The sequence below is a fragment of the Scardinius erythrophthalmus genome, assembly GCF_964197995.2.
Source record: "Scardinius erythrophthalmus genome assembly, chromosome: 13".
In the NCBI taxonomy this organism is placed as follows: domain Eukaryota; kingdom Metazoa; phylum Chordata; class Actinopteri; order Cypriniformes; family Leuciscidae; genus Scardinius; species Scardinius erythrophthalmus.
The window spans coordinates 22,463,112-22,485,607 of record NC_138233.1 but is presented as its reverse complement, the minus strand read 5'-3'; the positions used below and the strand labels follow the sequence as shown (position 1 = coordinate 22,485,607).

Genomic DNA, 22,496 nt, shown 5'->3' with positions numbered 1-22,496 from the left:
AATTACATGCGATTAAACAGGACGTTTTACGACCGACTTGTCGCTCAGACAACCCAACAACTAATCAGTTTTATAATTGTATCATTTTTTCACATCCCTACTTCAAAGGTAGTAATAAATTTTCATTATATACTATAATTTCTTTATAATTTCCCTTTTTGTGTGAATGTATATGTTAACCAAACAGGCAGTGTATCATCACACTGCATGAAGTACAGTTCATTAGCTGAAAAGACAAACACATTTTAACATGCAGGCTGGAGGCACAGGTGCCCGTGCTCAGTGATGTGCTGTGCTGATTTGGGCCCATTCATATTCATCAATGCAGAAACATTGTAATCTGCTAAAGCCCCTCCATTAAAACAGCAGCGATGTGGCACGAATGTATGATTTAAAATAAATGTGTAGGAGTGGTTTTACTTCAGGGGGTTTAGCTTTCCTTTAAACTGTCTTAAGTGAAGTGATGCATCATATTGGGTCTTATTCAATGGACAGAGATGTTGCTTGATGACATTGATTTGCTTTGCTGAAGCCCAACAGTTGTGCGTGCGTGCGTGTGTGTGCGTGCGTGCGTGCGTGCGTGCGTGTGCGTGTGCGTGCGTGTTGCTGTGCTGTTTACTGTTCCAAAGCATATGCATATGAATAGAAGTGAATGGAATATCATGTATCCTCATCTGTCAATGACAATGCAGCTTGAAGGCAATCCTTGATCATGTTTCCATGTAAAACTATTAGCTTAAACATGCTGCCACTATTGAGCCAAATATAATGCTTTGTTGTTAACAAATCAATGTATGCTTGCTATCATTAACCAAACTGCTTACAACTAGTGATTTTCCGCTCAAAAAGCTATCTTTTACTCTTAAAAATAAAGGTTCCATCATTTGCAGCGATGCCAAAAGAATGCTATTTTTGTTTCCCCAAAGAACCAAAACAACATTTTTAAAAGAACCATTTTTGAACATTTTAATAATCTATAGAACCTTTTTTCACTATAAAGAATCTTTTGGATTGGAACATTTCCATGGATGTTAAAGGTTCTTCCTGGTGATCTTTTAAGAGTGATCTTTTAAGAGTGAACAAAAACATAAAAAAAATATATATATATATATACATATGTATGTTTAGTTTTTTCTATAAAAACTGGTTTTGATTTTATTTTTAGTATTCTTTATTGCTGCCAGTGCTAGCAATTTCCTGATGTAAACCATATAAACACAAGTCACTGATTTTATACCTTGTATCCTTTTTGTTTTTTGAGCGGAATTTCTCTTTGTGCTGCCTTTGCCACACTAAAGTTGCTTGCCACTAACCCGTAGCTATCCGCCGCACAGGTGACTGACCAGCTTCTGTGGGATTTGATGTCACCTTTAGATCGGTTCAATTGAAGATGGAAACACTGGAGTCCGAGCTGACGTGTCCAATCTGCCTGGAATTGTTTGAGGACCCCCTCCTGCTACCCTGCGCCCACAGCCTGTGCTTCAACTGCGCCCACCGCATCCTGGTCTCGCACTGCTCCAGCACCAAGCCTCTCGAGTCCATCTCCGCCTTCCAGTGCCCCACCTGCCGCTACGTCATCACGCTCAATCAGCGCGGCCTGGAGGGCCTAAAGCGCAATGTGACGCTGCAGAACATCATCGACCGCTTCCAGAAGGCCTCCGTCAGTGGGCCCAACTCCCCCAACGAGAGTCGCCGGCCTCGGCCCTACAGCGCCACGCTCGGCGGGAGCGCGAGGGGCAGCCCCGCCAGCAGCGCCATGTCCCTAGAGCGCGTCGGCTGCCAGTTCTGCGATCAGGAGCCCCCACGGGAGGCGGTCAAGACGTGCGTGACGTGCGAGGTGTCGTACTGCGACCGCTGCCTGCGGGCCACGCACCCCAATAAGAAGCCCTTCACCAGCCATCGTCTGGTGGAGCCGGTGGCGGACGCTCAGCTGCGTGGGCTGGCCTGCTTGGAGCATGAGAACGAGAAGGTGAACATGTACTGCGTGGTGGACGACCAGCTGATTTGCGCTCTCTGCAAGCTGGTGGGACGGCACCGCGAGCATCAGGTCACCTCGCTTAGTGATCGCTTCGACAAGCTTAAGGTGAGTCCTGAACTTGATTCTTAAAGCAAGACACCCCAAGTGAATAGGGTAGAAAATGTAACTAATAGATATCAATATACTGATCATAGGGAGCCCGGGAAGTCACCTGTAGGAGAAAAAAAAAACAAGAGCCACAAATCATGGCCACAGTTTTTCAATTCGTCCCCATAGTTTATAAACCATACTCACAGATTCTTAAATTGTTCCCTCGGTTTAACAATCCCATCCCTAGAAATCTTTAGTCTACCGTCACAAGAACAGAACAAGCTCACAGTTCTGTTATCAAATCTTTTTGTATATTGTATATTGTTTTGTTGTGTATAATTAAGTTGAATACATCAAACTGTCTTAACTGCACGCTTAAATTCTATGCTATAATTTGAAGCAGAATAGACAAAGACTTAATAAGAATCATGTGTGTCAACTGTGGGAACGGATAGCGATAGCGAACAGATTATGAATTCGGGAGTACGGATTGGAAAACCGAAGGTACATTTATAAAAAAAGAAACATTGTTTTTTCCTGAAGTGCCTTGCCTTAAGCAGCTGTTTCTATAATCAAGTGCTATAATCAAGACTCCTCTAAATGAGCAATAGAAAGGGTTCTTGTTGACTGATTTTAAGCGAAATAGTTCAAGGTAATCTCTTTTATAAAATCTTTGTTGTCCTGCATCATGTACCATCATTTATGCAAAATTGTTTTTTTTTCTCTTTAGAAAGCTAATTTCATTTCATTAGCACCAAGCTAACCCATTCTGTGCAATATCTGTCGGCCTTCATAGTGGAGTGCTTCATGCATAGTAGCAGCCAGAACTGCCCAGCTGTTCCTTTGAGCAGGACTCATTATCATATTAGATGAGTTTGCAGTCCCTAAAGCCATTCTCTGTTCGACACTGAAACGCAATGCTGACCTACTACAAAGAGCCTGATTGCTGAATCAGGGCTAAAATACAGAAGCTCACAGAGCCACAGAGCTCCCAACCTGTGAATACAGTCGCACCCCGTCAGTATAATCATTCGCAGCTGCAGAAGATCAGAATTATATCCGTGCCTTGTTTTTTCAATGCCATCATAACTTCAGAGCAGTTCTTTATAGGTTTCCTCTAGATCAGCCTCCCATTACCTCTATTATCCCTGCAAGGGTCGAGTTACAAGAGAAGAGCAGGTTAAGGTCGCTTGTGCTATGTGCTTGTTGAGTTCTCATGGGGTGGATTTGTTAATATGAGCCCACATAGAGGCCTTTACACCATCATAATCTTGCTCCCATGAATAGGCCGCCATTGACTTCTGCATCAGCATTATAATAGCAAGCATAGAGGGCACATGTGATCTCCCTGTGATCTCGTATCCCGGTTGACCTCTTTGTTCACACCAGCTCACACAAAGGAAATTCCGATCATTGACGCATACTCGGCCAATCTGGTTTTTGAAGAAAATGTACGAGGCTCTGCTGAAACTGCCTCGATTGTGGTAGATGCACTTCATTGTGTGTTGCTGAAAGTTAATAGCTCAGAAAGTTGCTCTTCTTTTGTCCCAAGGTCTTCTTGCAGGGAAACAGAAAATTGGCTGGCAGTATGCAAAGGTTACAGCATCCAGATCGACATTTAATTTCCTCTAGGAATCCCGGCGGACTGAGAGGATTACCTCAGTTTGAATTACTCATTGGAATGTTGTCTCCATAATTACCTCTTGCGCTGTAGGTGTACACATTCCGCACGGTCTCTGTAACAGTCTTGACGTTTTAAAAAAGTTGTGCTATGTGTAAAATAAGATGCCAGGCCTAAAATGCACTTTTAATGCAAAACGTCTGGATTGGGTTTTGTATCTACATTGCAGAAGCTTATTCAAATGTTCCCCTGCTGAAGCTTTGAACCTGTCTAACTTTGAACTTCCAATCCACAACCTGAGACAGAGAGAGAGAGAGTAAAGACGCCATCAGGGCTCAGGGCTTCAAACTTTTAATCTTTTTCCGGCTCAAGTAAAATGAGAAATCCTTGTTTGTACGTAAGCTTCATGGTGGATGATGATGTTGATTCAAACAGTTTCACGCGTTTAAATGAGCTCTGCCATTTCCTAGTCAACATTCACATTGTGTTCGTGATTTAGTCAAATGAAACTTTTGTGCACATTCATGTGAGTTTTGGTCCCTGCTTGTAAATCAATGTCCCTTTAACGTTGCGATCACAGCTACAGGCTAAGAAGGAGTTATTTTTCTGTGGCCACGAAAATATCCTTTATAAGAGTTGATAGACGATCAATACTAAGTGTTCGCTGGACGAACAGATTAATTGATTGTAATGTTAATTCAGCTACATCAAGTTAATTCTATTAACTGATCCAAAAATTACTATTATAGTAAGTTATAATTAATTATTTATATTTCCCTTTTGAGCTAATTTGCTACATGCTCGTGCCCTGAAAAAAAAAAGAATTTGTCTTTGAGTAAGGGGCTGTTTACACAACACCGTTTTCAACTAAAAACGTAAAACTTTTTATGCGTTTTGCCCGTACATTTACACGACAATGGCGTTTTGGGTGCCTGCAAACGTAAACCTTTGAAAACCGATTTCAAAGTGCAAGTTTTTGAAAATGTAAAAATGTGAAAAATGTCTCTGTGTAAACAACAAAAACACGAATCTCTGAGGACAATGATGTTACACATGTTTTACATGTTCAGTCTATAGTGTGTCACCAACATCTAATGGCCTGGCAGCAGAATACAGCGTTTTAGTCAATTTCGCGGATCCAATGATGTCGTCTGTACGCAGAAAACTCAAAGGAAAAACTTCTTCGTTTTAAGCTTATCGTTGTTGTGTAAATGTACTCCAAATTGACTGTTTTTCTAAAATAATAAGTGGTTTTGGTAACAAAAGTGGTTTTGGTAAATAATTCATTATTTAATTAGAAGAAATTAAGTGATTTCAGGTGAGCTCCTGCACTTTGTGTTTAGGGGGAGTGGTTATTAACTATTTAAATTAATTAAATTCATTTTTAATCATGCAGGCCTGAAAATGAAATAATTTTTATATCATTAAAAAAAACATCGTTGCTTGTAGGGTCACGGTACCAAAATTTCAGTAGTCTGTACCAATACCATTAAAAAATGTAGCAGTTCTTGGTACCAATTTCGACACCAGAGCTAAAACTTTTAAATGAAGTACTAGCCGATCACTGTCAGTCATCGCAGTTTCTGCGATGGTCGTTTGAACGCAGCATTTATCATCAGGTACCGAATATACCTGATGATAGAATATTAGAATAATTTCTGAAGGATCATGTGACACTGAAGACTGAAGTAATGATGCTGAAAATTCAGCTTTGCCATCACAGGAATAAATTGCATTTTAAAATATATTCAAATAGAAAACAGTTATTTTAAATTATAATAATATTTCTCTTTTTACTGTATTTTACTGTATATAAATGTAGCCTTGAGGAGCATAAGAGACTTACTTGAAAAAAACATGAAACAATCTTTTAACTCCAAACTTTTGAAAGGTAGTGTATAAAAATACAGCATGTTTGATAATTGGGTTTTCAGTGTTGATCCTCTCATGCTTTGTTACAGGCAGCTAATTGATTGAAGAGCAGGTACTTCAGTCATGGCGTTCAACTTTGTGTGCAATACTTCAAGGAGCTAATGAGCTGCCATTCGTTTATAACCTCATCAACACCTCTTCACACAGTCTCCACTTCTAAACAGCAGCAGAAATGAGCCAAGACAAATATTATGTTTAGGCGTGCGCTGTCCGCTGCACTCAGCATGTGCCTTCCATCCTTCTATTGATCTCACCCGTCTCCTGCGTTTGAACGTGACTTACATGAGTAACATTGGGCGGTGGGGCCTTCAAAGCATGACAGCAGTCTCACAAACACTCAGGGATTAGGTTTTACAGAGCCAAAACACAAAATATGAAAAAAAGTGGCGATTAAAGGCTTAATTTCTATTTCGGAAAAGTTGCAAGTCACAGCAGTCAGCTTTGATTAAAGTTCCACCCGGTTTGGCGTTTGGGCCTCTTACTCTAAGCTCCTTAGGGAAGCAGTCTATCTTCTCACAGATATATGAGCCCAGCTCAGCAGACACCGCAGCTCGCCCAATTCTGCTGCATTCAGTGAGCCATCAGTAGGCCTCTGGGGTCATTTTCAAAAACAGACAGTTTTAAAAGCCAATAGAGCAAGTCAGCTGAAAAGGTGCTTGATATGGCCTGGGCTTTCCTTCCACCTCAGCCTCAGCCAGATTTCCCTACTGCAGCCACATTAGCCTGGTTTTGCCTATCCTTTAGCCCAAGGTGTTTAGTAGAGATAATGCATTAGGCAATATAGCATGGCATGGCATGGCATGAATCTACGCATTATGGAAATACTCCTCATTGAGGGTAATGAAAGGTACAGATTTTCTGTGCACTTACAGCTGTGCTCTGACTTACACCCATATTCAGAGGACAGACTGTGACCCTCAATATTATAGTCAGTGTAGCAACCTATTTTGAAGCAGTAGCTTAAGATACAAGCCAGTCATACTTTAAATAAATTAAATGTTATATTAATAGACCACCAAAAAACAAGCAAAAAAAAAAACAGTAATGAACAGCAGCATTTGTTTTAAATATTGTATTATTTTAGAACTAATATTGAAATTTGTTTTAAAAAATTATTCTGTACTATATTAGAAAATTACAATCAATTAAAAAAAAAACAATAAAAAAACTATATATAATATAAAGTAACTTGTTACTGGAAAAGCTGTTCTGATTTAAAGGCACAATATGTATTTTTTTTGCTTTAAAAATAGCAAAAATCACTATATCTATGTTATAATTTTTTTTAGTTGTGTACTTACATTATCCAGACAGTTGTCTGTCTTGTTTCCAACAACTTTCAAACCAGGAGAAATTTTAATTTAATTCGAAGACACGGCACGTTTCTTTATTTCCGTTTTGTCGCAGTCAATGGCGTCATATCCGCGTTGTCCCTGGTTTCCGCTTGTACTGCCATGGTAACCAGAGCTATGAACCAGAGCCGTCTGATAGTAACCAAAGCGACAGACGTGGACAATGTAGTTTGCAATGTCTACTTGCACGCTGTTGTTGTTTCGTTCAAACATTATGGACCATGGCAAGCAGACTTTGGATAAAAAAGGAGAACTAAAACGAGAATCAATATCAGCGCGGTGTTTTCGAGATGCCTAGAGCTCACATAGACAGTATATAAACGAGAGCTCCACGTCCGAGACTTCGACCGCTCCTACATGTACTTTATTAAACAGGTGAGCACATTTACATAAAACTAATCAATGTTATATAGTTCAACAATGATAAAATGTCAGAATATGATCTGTATGTTATTCTAATGTTGATCTAGCTTACTGCTAGTCTCGTACAGACAGACTAACACATACATTTCAACACATTCAAATGCAGTTTAGTGTGATAGTGTAATGTTAGACCAGGTGAAACAGCGCGGCGTTACCTCACAAGTTTAATTTGTCTAATAAACTGACCTGTGAGTAGTAATTCTGCACTCGCGTGTAGTTCGGTAGAATGAAATGTCCATATTCCTTTTATATTCGCAGGACTCGCGTCGCGTGTGGAGCTGATAGCTGTCTCTTAGCAATCCCGAACTGCTTCATATCACAGTCATGATAAAAGCATCGATGTATTCAGTCATCCATAAACATTATTAGATCGGTCGACTTGACGTTGACAACAAGATCCATAATTCTTAGCAAATGTTGTGTCATCAAACTACGCCTTTGTTATTGTAAGAGGTTAGCGACCCCTAGCGGCGAAAAAAATGCCATACTGTACGTTTAAAAGCAGCTAATCTAGGGTCACGCTACTGAAAAGCAGTTAAATCAGTAGCATTTCTCCTTTTAGTTAGTTATGCCCCAAGTCTGGTAATAGTCTATTAAAATAAAAATGTGTTTTTATGGTATTTGCTGCTATTATTTGCTGCTTTTTGGAACATGTCTCTTTTCTTTTTCTCTCCCATCTGTATGGAAGCATGCCAGTTTTTTGCAGCTGCGTGAGAACAGAGTGAAGCAAGAGTGCTTGTTGTTTCTGTATGTAGGCGTTCCTAGACATTCTTTGGGGCTTTTTTACTCTCTCCTGTATAAGCCTGCACATACCTGGCACATGCTTGCGTGCAAAAATGACCACATGTGTGTAATGCATGGTGCAAGCTGTGAAGAGATGTACTAGTGACAGGTTACCAGAGGTGAATATAGAGGCTTGTTATTAAACTGCTTTGAACCTTTCGCTCCCCATACACAATTAATGCAGAGAGGAACTGAAAAGCTTTTAAGAGCAGTGAAGTGGAGTCATCAGCCTTACAATGTGATCCACCTTCTTCTCTCTCCTCTTTGGTCTCCAAGTTCAGGAGTTTCTTGAGTGCGGGGGGGATAATGTGGTGTTTCTTTGCTTTGTGCTGTGGTGTGAAGTGCAAAGCACCACATATATCATCTTCCAGCTGCATATATGATGGACAATATCAGTAATGCTCAGAGAGTGGGATTAAAAGCTGTACTGACTCTGGTTTTAAGAGATTATTCCACTCAGTCTTACCCCTCTTTGAAATGGGATTTATGTATTAGTAATTCATGTAGATTCTTTTGCACTCATGTTCTACCTTTATTTCTTATTTGGCCTGTCGTGGTTTTGTAAAGTTAATTGCGCAAGCTGTTTTGCTTTGGAATGCCGTATTTAAAGAGTTAGTTCACCCCAAAATGAACTGTTTTTCTAAACCTATATGACTTACTTTCTTCATGTAACAAAAGGAGAAAGTTTGATGCCTCTGTTGGTCACTACATGAAACTACAATGAACAGTCTAAAAAAAGGACACACGTATCAAGTAAGTATACTGTATTACAAGTCTTCTGAAGCTATACAATAGCTTTTTGTGACAAAAAAAATAATAATTTGTGAACAAATTATTTTATTTTTATTTTATTTAATCAGTTGGTTCAATTCACAAAAACGATCTGAATGATTAATTCACAAATCAGACTGATCCGGTTCTTGAGTTCAGTCAATGTCGAATGTTTCTCTAAAGAGTACTTTAAATATACTGCATGTATTTATGTTTTATGTTGATGCGTCACGTTATGATGAAGATGATGAGGCAAGGTGTATCTCCAGATCTTAAGCAGGAGAAACATTTATTAAATAAAACAAAAGAACAATTTCCAACAAGATAAACAAACAAAACAGTGTGCTAAGTCATACTCAACACTAGACCAAGAGCTGAAAGAACTAAGGCCAATATATAGCCTACACAAGATAATGAACTGAATACAAAACAGGTGTGATATAATCAAAGAACCAATTAGTCATCATGACAACCAATAGCCGCGTTTCCACTGTCGGGCCAGGGCCGGGCCGTGCTAGTGCATGCCAGGGCCAGTCGCGTTTCCACTGTCACTTCCGGGGCTTGATCGGGGCTTACTCGAGGCCAACGGCCAGGTTTTCTGGCCCGTCGAATACCTTGGGCCAAAGCGGGCCAGCTCGGGCTAGAGGAGTGGTTACCAACAGAGGAGCGCCGGATGATTCTGTCAGCACTAAAGACTTAAAAATAAAATAATTTAACTCACGTTCATGTTTGAATGCCTTCTGTTTGTGATGCAAAGGACTATGCGCGCTAACCGTTACCATAGTAAACGCTTGAAGATACGCATAGTAAAAAAAAACATAGCGAACGCTTGAAGAAATCAGACCAATCATAAAGGCTATGACAGTCATGTTTTTATTTTATCTGTCATAGCCTACGTCTCGTCTCTTTAAACCAGACTATCATAAAATAAAGTAACTTTTTTTTCGGGAGCTTCCTCTGTTTCTCTGACTGAAATATCTGTATGGGAGTCGAGAGATTGCTAAAGCTCCTCAGGTCGTGGCATATATTTGTAGAAATTATAATTTTTTTCCTAAATGTGATGTAAATTTGATAAAGAAACAGACGCGACTGAAAAAGTAAGTGTGTCCTCTTTCTTTTGTGAAATAGACCTAACGGTAATTTATTTCTGAGTGACTAATGTGCAATTTTGACATAAATTAATTCATTATGATCAATTTATCACTTTTTATTGTAAATCTGTGGTAAAACATCGATGCTTGGGTTTGAAATATTCAAGTAAACAAACAAAAAAAAAATGCTAGCAAACGGCCGCTTTTATCATGTTTGTTTTCAACGCTGTTTCCAGTGATTTCTGATTAGTTTTCTGATAAAACCTCCATTTGTTGGTGAAATGATGGGTTAGTGTGACGTTGTCCCAGAGAGGCGTGTTACGGGCGTGTTTTAGTGAAGCGCTGTGGAGCTTCTGGCCCGACAGTGGAAACGCAGGCCCGGTGCTATTGGCCCGAGGCTATTAGCCCGGCACGGCCCGTTTAAAGCCCTGGCCCGGCCCTGGCCCGACAGTGGAAACGCGGCTATTGAAAACATACTTCATAACCATAACAACAAATGAAACAGGAAATAATGAAGACAAACTAAAAGTCCTTGAAAATTTAACTGAAATAACAACCGAATGTGGTTTATTATTATTTTTATAAATGAACCATCCAAATGAATCGATTCACTTGATTATTCCCTCAAATAGCTTAACTATAAAGCTTAGCTGTGTTTAGTTGATAAAAAAAATAAAAAAATTACACTATATCACTACATGTTGGAAAAAGTAGCTTGTTAAAATAAAAGCTATTCTGTTTTAAAAGCAGCTGAGATACTGTCATGCTACTGAAAACCAGTTAAGAGTTATATAGACCACTTTTTTGATAACCATTTTTGATAAAAGCTGTGGAAATAGCGACCAGATCATTCTTCAATTTTGTGTTCTTTTGTGAAGAAAGTCATACGAATTTGGAATTTTCACTCAGCCTTTTGATTTTTTTTCTCTCCCTGATTCTCCACCGCAGACCTCACTGTGGTTTTCACACAGAATTGGTTTTGTTCAAGCTTTGATGTGGTGGCATTTATCTGCATTCCTCCATCTTTGTCAGTCAACAGTTTTCAGGTTCAAGTGCGGTTCCTAATACGTTCTTTACTGTTCTCTTACGAGAGTTCTCTCGTACTGCGTTTTATCAAAACGCTACGGGAAAAGTCTCTTTTCACGAAACACTGAAGCAAAAAATTATCCTTTAATTTTCATATATGTAAAACGCGTTGCGGCAGCAGCAGTCAGCTATGGCGAGACGGCTTGCTCGCTCATTGGCTGCTCTGCGGCAACTGCTTAAGCCTATCGAGCGAGGCCTGAGATGACGTCAGGCCAATGAGGGCGCTTCGCGCCCTCCTCGCCACTTCCCGCCGAAACGGGCGTGGCTTACCTCTATAAAAGGAGCTCGAGAAGGCTGATTCACTTGATTTTAATCTCTTCAGCGAAGCGCACGCATCGCTGGATCACGGAAGCAAGCGTCGTTCGAAGCAAGCACTTCAGCGGGACGAGCCCTCGAAGCCGCTGGCCAACGCCGCCTTCTACAGCCGTACCTGCTGCGCTTTCCGACGCCTATATCCTTTATTGCTATATTGCTCTGTTTTCTGTGTGTGTGTGTGTGTGTGTGTTCGCTGCAACACTCACCCCTAAAAGAGCTGCGTCTTTTTCAAGACGCCTTCTCATGCAGCGCTCGCGCTCGCTCCGAGCCAATTGCCTACGGTGACTCTGAGGACTCGCCAGGCATCCTTTCCGAGGCTGCCCTTCCTGGAAGCGGACGGCGGGATTAGTTTTTCTTTACGTTACAAGAAAAGATACCCTGCCTCTGCACGCGTCATTCACCGGCGAAGGAGAAAAGAGTGTTCTTAGTCCCACCGTTGGTCGGTCTGACCTCTTTTCTCTCACATTTCTCAGTTCCCTGTTCGGCGACTGGAAATATTATTGCAGCAAGTGAGTCTGTTACATGCTTGCCTGTCTTGCGCTTCCAGGGGTTTCGGACTGGGTCTTAGGCATTATAAAGAGAGGCTTCTCGCTACAGTTTTGTCGACGCCCTCCGCGCTTCACAGCGCGCGTCGAAACTTCGGTTCCGCTGAATGTAGCACACCTACTTCGCCGCCGAAATATCAAAACTGATAAGCAAAGGGGCGATAGAGCTTGTTCCCCGAGTTCAAAGCGAACAGGGGATATACAGCAGATACTTTCTAGTCCCCAAAAAGGACGGCGGTATCAGACCCATTCTGGATCTCAGACGACTGAACAGAGTATTAGTGAAACGGCGTTTCAAAATGCTCGCAACCAGCAAAATTCTCGCGCATGTTCGCCGAGAAGACTGGTTCATGTCGATAGATCTGAAGGACGCGTATTTTCAAATACAGATAGCGTCACATCACAGGCGATTCTTGAGATTCGCCTTCGAGGGTCAGACATACCAGTATACAGTCCTGCCTTTCGGCTTGTCCCTGGCACCTCGTACATTTACGAAATGCATGGACGCAGCGCTCGCTCCTCTCAGACTCAGAGGCATGCGAGTGCTGAACTATTTGGACGACTGGTTGATCCTAGCCCAATCACGATCTCAGCTCATAGAGCACAGAGCCATTTTACTCGATCACCTCGAGAATCTTGGTATCACGGTCATTTGGGCGAAGAGTTCACTGAACCCCAGCCAAACGATTCCGTTTCTGGGTATAGTTCTGGACTCACAGTCTACGACAGCGCGGCTGTCGCCACAGCGCGTGCTGAACGTTCAGCGCGCGGCGATGTCTTTCCGCCGCGGCGCTTTCACCCCGCTCAGAAAATTTCAAAGGATGCTGGGTCTCATGGCCTCAGCATCGTCAGTTCTCCGGCTGGGCTTGCTCCGCATGCGCCCGCTGCAGTTCTGGTTGAAAGCGCGGGTTCCGCGCAGAGCGTGGGTGTCCGGTCATTTACGCCTCAAGGTCGATCAGGACTGTGTCACAGCCCTGGTGCCTTGGATGGCGAACGACTGGTACCAATCAGGTGTAAGCCTGGGGACTTCCTCGAGGGTGAGGATGGTGTCTACGGACGCATCCACCTCGGGATGGGGAGCGCTGCTCGAGGGCAGACCGTCCTTCGGCCTATGGTCGGAACGGGAAAAGCTCCAACACATAAACTGCCTAGAAATGCTGGCAGTGCACAACGCGCTGACGCGTTTTTGTCCCCACATCAAGGACCAACACGTCATAGTCCGTTCGGACAACATGGCAGTGGTGTCCTACATAAATCGCCAGGGCGGTCTGAATTCCATACCCCTGTACAGGCTGGCGAAACGCCTCCTGCTATGGGCTCAGCACAACCTGCGCTCGCTGAGAGCAGTACATGTGCCCGGGCTGCTGAATGTGGGCCCGGACAGACTGTCCAGGAACAACGTTCCTACGGGCGAATGGTCTCTACACCCACAAACAGTCCGGCTGTTGTGGGAGAGATTCGGCAAAGCGGAGGTGGACCTATTCGCGTCCCGCGAAAACGCTCACTGCCCCGCATTCTTTTCAAAGACTGACAGCGCGTTGTCCCAAAAGTGGCCGCGCTGCCTGCTATACGCTTTTCCCCCCATCTTCCTCCTGCCTCAGGTGTTGGAACGGGTCAGGAAAACGAAATGCCCAGTGCTGCTTGTAGCACCGTTCTGGAAGAACCAGGCATGGTTCCCAGTTCTGATGCAGTTAGCAGACATCGCTCCATGGCCAGTGCCGTTGAGGAGAGATCTCCTCTCGCAGGCCAGGGGCTCGATCTGGCACCCACACCTGGAACTATGGTCCCTTCATGTGTGGGCGCTCAACGGATACCCGTTGGTCTCGCAGAGGGAGTCATGAATACCATCACGGAGGCTAGAGCGCCGTCGACCAGGCGACTCTATGCTTCAAAGTGGTCGGTTTTCTCCGGCTGGTGTACAGCTCGGAGCCTTTCACCCCTCGAATGTGAGGTAACGGAGGTTCTCTCCTTCCTACAAGAGCTGTTGGATAAGGGCAGATCCCCTTCCACGCTCAAAGTGTATGTGGCGGCTATTTCAGCGTTCTCCGGTTCAACGCTGGGTCAGTCACTGGGAAGGAATGATTTAGTCATCCGCTTCCTCAGGGGAGCTAGGAGACTGAATCCACCCAGACCTCCTTCAGTCCCTATGTGGGACCTTTCTACGGTCCTGGCGGCCATGAAAGGTGCCCCTTTCGAGCCTATCCAGTCTATTAGCCTCAAACATTTGTCTTTCAAAACAGTGTTTTTGATGGCTCTCGCTTCAGTGAAGCGCATAGGCGATCCGCACGCGCTCTCTGTGAGCCCGGCGTGCTTGGAGTTTGGTCCTAATGACTCTAAAGTCATACTCAAACCTAAGCACGGCTATGTGCCGAAAGCCCTCAACACGCCTTTTCGGGCTCAGGTTATTTCCCTGGCTGCCCTGCCGGCATCGAGTGAGGAAGGGGACTCGAGTTTTCTTTGCCCTGTTAGGGTTTTAAGAGCTTATATGTCCCGCTCTGCTGTCTTCAGACAGACAGAGCAGCTCTTTGTCTCGTTCAGTGGACGTTCCAAAGGAATGGCTGTTTCGAAACAAAGTCTATCCAGATGGATAGTTGACGCCATAGCGCTGGCTTATACTGCCAAGGGCATTCCATGCCCGTAGGGAGTTAGAGCGCACTCTACGAGAAGCGTTGCTTCTTCGTGGGCTTGGTCCAGCGGGATTTCCCTACAGGATATATGTACGGCGGCAGGCTGGGCCTCTCCGTCTACATTTATCAGGTTTTATAACCTAGAGGTTCCCGCCTTACAGGCTAAGCTTTTGTCGGTGTAATCTGTTCAGCCGTCTAGTCAGACCACTGAAACCCATGCGCAATGCGCTACCGACTATCTTGGGCAGAACTGTGTAAGACCCACATTTCCCACATTAGTTCAGGTTCCCTACCCTGTCTATGTGATGTTATACTTGCGTCTGTGGACATGTCTATTCTACGACGCTACAGTATAGGGAATTAAGGCTCCCACCCTTATTCCCTGACTCTGTGTGAGTCAATCTGGTGATTATGCACTGTGTGCCTGAAATAGCTTCCGGTGATCAGTGTTTTTATCCCAGCACGCACGGCGTTTTGCAAGGGGTTCCCGTAGCGTTTTGATAAAACGCAGTACGAGAGAACTCTCGTAAGAGAACGTACTCGGTTACTAACGTAACCTCGGTTCTCTCTAGAAGAGGGAACGAGTACTGCGTTCTCTGCCGTGCGTACGGTTCACTCTGGTTCGCTTCGGCGATCAAAATCAAGTGAATCAGCCTTCTCGAGCTCCTTTTATAGAGGTAAGCCACGCCCGTTTCGGCGGGAAGTGGCGAGGAGGGCGCGAAGCGCCCTCATTGGCCTGACGTCATCTCAGGCCTCGCTCGATAGGCTTAAGCAGTTGCCGCAGAGCAGCCAATGAGCGAGCAAGCCGTCTCGCCATAGCTGACTGCTGCTGCCGCAACGCGTTTTACATATATGAAAATTAAAGGATAATTTTTTGCTTCAGTGTTTCGTGAAAAGAGACTTTTCCCGTAGCGTTTTGATAAAACGCAGTACTCGTTCCCTCTTCTAGAGAGAACCGAGGTTACGTTAGTAACCGAGTACGTTTTCTGCGTGGGTTGTGGTCGATTGTGAACAAAAATGCTTTGTCTTTCCATCTTTTCCGGCCAGGTTTTCAAAGATCAAAAATTGTTTAATTGCTCCGCATCCACTTCCATCCGAGCTATTCTGATCCCAGCAGTTTAAAACAGAGGTTACATGGGTCATCCATTATCTCTGCTAGGGATGCTTGGAGCTTTTCCGTCAAGAGTTGGAATGTCAGAAGACAGTCCAAGGTAGGTATTTCCTGCGGCCTCTCTCAGTCAGGAAAGGCTGTGGTCATTCCAGCTCATCCTGCATGACTGAAGCATGTTGTCCAACAGCCAAGAACACTGCCTGTCCTAGGAAAGAACAAGATTGTGTGAGACCACAAGCACGTCTGCATTGATTCTGAGACCACTCTCCTTGTTTCTCGGCCTCTGAGGAATACCGAACCAGCTCTTCCTGCCCTGGGACACTCATTGACTATGACAAGACCCCCCTCCACCTATTCTTCCCCTTCGGCTTATCTCTACTTCTGCCAATGAGTTGAAGAGACAGACAGCTTGGATCTTATCACAGACCAATGAAGGTCACTGTGAACCGAACAAGACGCAACAAACTTAATGAAGGGGTTTGTTGTTGTTGTTTTACAGTATGTTGGTCATATCAGAGCATAGAGAGAAAGAGTTGCGACACTCCCATAGACCTCCGTTGTAAAAAATGGCAGCGCTTTTAACCGCCTACTTCCGGGATTTAAAGATCGGATTAGTTCCAAACACTGTCATTTGGGCGTTGGACACCGTTCACTTACATTGCTGCGCGTCGAGTTGTTCCAGAGTTAAGTTGCTGAAATATCGACCTCTTTTGAATTGTCAACTGTCTATATTGTATCAGAGGCCCTTTGCGATGCTTATACTGGTCTTCATTTGTACATGCACAGCGTAATTATTTATATTTTATGTTGGTTGTTTCAACCAATTTTCAAGCACTGCCTGCTAGCTAGTGCGACTTCGTCAGCTGTGACAGTAAGAGTTCGGTAATGAATCGCTACCACCTTTATAGCAACTTTTATTTAATTTAATTATATATATACTAACTTTTCATTATGTTTTATTGTCTTGAGTGAAGCAGCTTCTGAGAACAATGCTGGACCTCTAGGATTGTTATGGGATCACCAGTCCTGTCTGTTTCATGAATCACCTGCCCCTGGTTTTTGTTTTTCTTGTTCACACACACCCACTCAAGCACACATTTTTGTTGTCTGTCATTGTTTAATAAAAAATATTTAAGCGAACTCTGAACGGACCACCACGGCAGACCTCTTTGCGTGATCACGAAGGTAGGCTAATGGTTGAATCAAAATTTATAAGCAAAATCACAGGAATCAATAGCCTAATACAGCCCAGTTGTGCTAAAATAAATATCATGAGACGTCCATCATCAGATGAATGATATGGAAAAGTTAAGTTAGAGCCGCTAAAGCCAGTGCTACTACCCATGTGAACATGAACACTAAGCTTTTCCCTCCAAAAATATAGCCTAAAACTTATCTCCAAATGCAAAACTGACATTAACAAAATGCAATAATGCAATAACAGCTGAAAAAGTACTTGGGTGTGTGTTTTATTTTATATTTACCGTTCAATAATGCAATCGCTGCTGTCTGTCCCATAGAAGAGCATGACAGCCAGCGTATGTTTTGGAACTATTGGGGCTTACATGAACCACGTGACAGCCATAGCGGCGACATCAAAGAGTGTCGCAACTCTTTCTCTCTATGGCTCTGGGTCATATGAATGGTATTGTCCATTTTTTTAAACAAAAAACAGACTGAGGCTACTGTTCAAAATTTTGGAGTCAGTAAGATTGTTTAAGGTTTCTTAAATAAGTCTCTAATGCTCGCTATTTTACCAAAAATATTTTAATAAATTCTAAAATGTAATTTATTCCTGTGATGGCAAAGCTGCATTTTGAATTTAGACTAAATCAATCTGGGTCAAACTGGGAATTTAGGCTAAATCGATATGCAATTTAATTCTCACTATTGTTATTTAAACATTTAATATAAGCAGATGTAAGGGACTATTCAAATGTGTTAAAATATCACATTCTCTATTCAACAGACCTCTATAAGCAAACTTAAATGAACTTTCTATCTTCACCAGCGAGGAAGCATTAAGTTGGCACAGTTGGTCCTTAGAGCATGCCTTGCGCTCAAGTCTTGCTCATTTCATGCGTTTAAAAGAGTCTGGAAAATGAGATATATTGCGAGTCCCAGACAGAATTTTCATTTTAAGGTTTTCTGAGATTTTTTTCCTTGCCTATTCAGCCCACTTTAAAGAGCAGGCACATCATGCATGCTTTATTCCCAAAGCCATCCTTAATGGACTGTTAAAAATGTCACCTATCAGCTGTCCATAGTGCAAGTGTCAAAGAGCCCGGGGTCCAACAAATCTGCCATGCTGCCGCACACGAGAATTTCCAGCAGTGAGCTTATTTCCCATCATACAGTCTGTTTATCTTGACTCTAGCGTTAAGTCTTGTGCCATGCATGCTAATTATTCTAGAAGATTAGAACCCGGGGAGGTAAAAATAGTATGTGCCATCTATACATTCTGCATCACAATGCGATCCAAAATTCTCTCCCTATCAGTACAGAAAAGCAAGGTAAACGGTGAAAAGTCAATTATAAATGGAAGTTCTTATTTACCCCCCACCAGGCACCAACTAGTAGCTGTGGTTTATTAGTTTGAAAGCTTCCTTATTGGAGAAGATCCTTTGCTTGTAAATTTAGATCAAACGGTTGCTTCATTGTTGTGATAAATAAGTATAAAATTTATTTAAATTTTTTTTCATTTACTTACAGTTCTTGTGTAAAAATGTGAAGAATTTCCTGCTAAAGGATGTGTGTGTGTGTGTGTGTATGTTTGTGTATATACTGTATATATACACACACAAAGATCAGCATGTTGTTGTTGTTTTTTTATTTTTTTAAATGAAAATGTCATTGGATTGTAATCCTAAGTAAAAATGTATTAAGCCCTATTCGGATGGGATTAGTTTTTTGGGACGTATGTCTGTAAAGTAATTGTTTCTGTTGACGTAATATTGAAAATCAGTTTGCAGATAAGTGATGCATGTAGAAATCACTGAAATAGGTTTGTGCTCCGGATTATGCATTATGCATTTGTGTACTGCATTTTGCATTATGCATATGCATTGCCGCCACACATTTAGCACAACATCGTAAGCATAAAATTCTAAATATAAAGCAAAACCATATATTTGGTATTATTAGGAGGTTGAATTGAATTTCAAGCAAATTTTCTGAATTTTTTCCCCCAGAAAAACAGACAACAGTCTCTGAACAACATATACACACTTGCAACTTCCCCTCGTCCCTGCTTCAGTCGCAATGCTTAGTTTGGGGCCGTTGCACAGTGGGTAGTGTACATCCTTGAGTGTCGTGACACATAAAAGCTGTTGTGTTCAGGGGAATGTGGGTTTGAATCCGATCTGTACCATGCCTCATGCTCTATCCTGTAAAATTAAATGCCAAAAAATGTAAAATCAAAACATTTCTGTTTATATTAAGTAACAAATGTTATGTATTAAAAATTATGAAAAATGTATTTGTTCATTGACCAACATCCACTTGAGACACTTGGAGTGATTGATGTACAGCAGTAGTTAAATGGCATTCAGGCTGGACATGGGCTGTGGAGAGTAGATTCAAAGCCTTTTTACCAATATGTTAATTATTATCTATTTTTTTTACATTTTATAGTAGGTAAAAGATACTGTATTGTTTACCAGCATGAGAATTCACAATCTTTAAGAATTCACTGAACAGCTACTGACATGGCCAGACCAGACGGGAATAATATAATGGAGAAAGTCTGATAATTATAACATTATCCTACCTCTCCATACAAAACTATGGTCTAAAAAAGGCTTTTTGTTTGTCATAAACAAATAGCCATGAAAGGTACCCTCACAGGGTTCAGAATGTGTTTTTGCATTAAACAAAATCAATACAGAGCGCAACGGAATTGATCAGAAGGCACGTTTAGAGGTACATTAACTCCAATACTCCATTACTACACACTAAATACACTTCAGTTACTCATCACATCCCCAAGTTCATCCGATTGGTCTATTGATTTAAAACTGACATTGATCCACTGTGCTACATGTTAAAAGATTTTTTAACTTGACACATCCTCTTAAAAAATGGTACGTTTGGTATAAGATTCTGAAAAAATATGATGAGGCAGTGTCCACAACGACCAAAGATGCCTGTCTGGCACAGTGTTCCCCAACCTGTTTTCTTTTTTTTCTTAAAGGGACAGTTCCTTATTTACTCGCGTCATTGTTTACTCACGCTCATGTAATTTCAAACCTGGAGGATTTTATTCTGTGTAACACAAAAGGAGATATTTCGAAAAATGTCTCAGCTTGTTTTTTTCTATATACTGTACACAATATATATATATATATATATTGTTGGTTTAACTTATAATAGTAAGTTATCTGTTTGTGTTCAAATTTTGAGTTAATTCAAATTTGTAATTAATACAATGAAGCAGATTGAGTTTCAACAGAAACTCAAAATATTATGTTATCTGAACCAGCTTAATTATCTGAGGTGATTTGACGAAAGAAAAATAGTTGTGATAAAAAGTTGTGTCGCATCCAGTGTAGACAACATAACTGATTATAATGCGTTCTATTGTCTTTGGTTGCATCACATCGTGCCGCTCGTGTCTGGTGTAGACATGGTGTAAGTGTAATGAATCTACTGGTCTGGAGAAAGATTTTGACACCAAGACATTGTGTAAGTACTTGCTAGTTTGTTTTAAGTAGCCTCCTTCCTCCTGCATCAGAGCATCTCTGATAGCATTAGCCATCAAAAATGCTGTTGCTGTGTTTTTTGTTACTCTACAAGCGAGCAAAGTCTTATGCTTGGTGTGTTGACAGCTTCATTGATTATGATGCTAGCAATCCAGATTTGCTGCACTGCTTCATAGACAAGATGTAAGAAGTTCCATTTGCATGTTAAATTAATATTTATGTTTTGTACCATTAGTTGTTAAATGTGCAGTGCCATACATTTAGTAGACTGAACAGCTCATTATTCATTATGAGCCCTGGGGATGTTTTTAACCAAAATGTTGATTAACATTTCAACCAACGTTCAGCAAATGTTTGAGAAGCCATTTTCTTTATTGACGCAATGCAGGTCACAGCATGTTCATACTAAACTCAAGAGTCCAATGAACTGCCAGTGCAGGTTCAGACACTAACTGGAATTACAGTCAAATAGAAAGACAAAATTATTTGATTCACTCATTTGTGTGGATTCATTTACTCATTTTGTCTTCTTTGTTTTAGCAAATCATTTGCAGGAAATTTCCAAGCGATGTTCTTAAGGCCCGTTGACACCAAGCACGATAACTATAAAGATAACGATAAAGATAACTATATATGTGTCCACACCAGCGACCGATAACGGTCTTTTTATTCTAAGCACGCGCGCGCCCGGATGATCCAGATCCATTTTAAATGTGCAACCTTTAAATTAGAATGGATTCTGATTGGCTGTCAGTGTTTTCTCGTTCGACAGCTGGAAAAAAATCGTTCTGAAAGTGATCCCAACGATATCGTTCCTCATATCTTTATCGTTATAGTTGTGGTGTGAACTCTGTTATTCTTTAATATGGAGAACGATTTTTAGAATTATATCTTTATCGTTATCTTTATAGTTATCGTCCTTGGTGTGAACGGGCCTTTATTGTTAACCAGAACTAAAACAATTAGAAGTCAGTAATTGATATAATAAAATATTGAAATAAAATAAAATATAATTATGAAATGTGAAACTTAAAAAACTTAAATGAAAATTTGAGAAATCAAATGAGTTTAAGTTGAAATACTAGAACTTACTAAATTTAATGAAAACTGAAAATATTCAATTCAAAGCAAATTCAAAATATCAATTAATACTATAATAAGTATATAAATACTGCTAAAATAACACTGCTTTCAAGACTTGTTTAAATTGTGCGTAATACCCATAATAAACCAAATTTTAAGCCTTGATAGATACAATGTTTTGAAAGCGCATCAGAGCCATGGTTCATATATCAGAAAGTCAGCCTACAGATTGTTGAGAAAATGACATACTTCCACACAGTTTTGAGCTGCAGTTTATTAGTGACTCATTTGGCTCAAGCATTTCTCATTGGTATGTATTATAGACAAATATCTAATGGTTTGGATATGCTACAGAGGCTATCACGACTCGGCATCTGTTGTTATTATAGCTCGCTTGCGTTTTAAAAACCCAGATCACACAGTTCTGACAGAATATCTCATAAAGTGCTGTGTGGTTCGGAGACTATCATCCAGAGTGTTTCAAAGGCCCATCAAAGGGATTTTTCACTCTTATGTAGCCAATTAGACACTGAGAACTGTAGTTTGGAGCGTGATACAGTAGTTTCAGTGTCTGTTGCTGCTGTGAGACTACAGTCGTCCCTGTTGTGCATCTCAAATGCCCATCTCAGTCTCCTGCGGTTTGAGAACTAGGCCGTGTCTTTGCTGTGAACCCTTAAAGAAAGCAGCACTTGTCATTCTTGGCATCAACACTCCTTTTTATCCGCCTTTGAAAACATGTTTACACTTCAGAGAAGTTTTGCCTGTGTGAAGTCGTTCGGTACTCTACAGCCCACAACAGCAATGACCGCCTGTATTTAAAGTCACCTTCCAGTCCAGCTCAAGATTATAGTGTTGCCCGAGTTCGGAGCTTTAATGTGTTAGAGATGGCTTCTTGTGAAATCTTTTTCCCTTGCTGTGATGAATCAAGAGATGTCAGTGCAATGTTATGTGTAGCGCTCTATTCGTCTGCAATTGTGCCTTTTGAAAT

General features: G+C 41.5%; 1 protein-coding gene across 4 annotated transcripts in view; it reads left to right on the top strand.

Annotated features, from left to right (window-relative positions):
- mid2 (midline 2) overlaps nucleotides 1-22,496 on the top strand; it is a 162,007-nt gene that overhangs the window by 93,093 nt on the left and 46,418 nt on the right. For all 4 annotated transcript variants that reach the window (XM_081383583.1, XM_081383582.1, XM_081383581.1 and 1 more), the window contains one exon: nucleotides 1,375-2,083. In XM_081383583.1, the coding sequence (XP_081239709.1) occupies nucleotides 1,391-2,083 (693 nt within the window). In that variant the 5' untranslated portion in view covers nucleotides 1,375-1,390. The remainder of the gene's footprint in view (nucleotides 1-1,374; nucleotides 2,084-22,496) is intronic.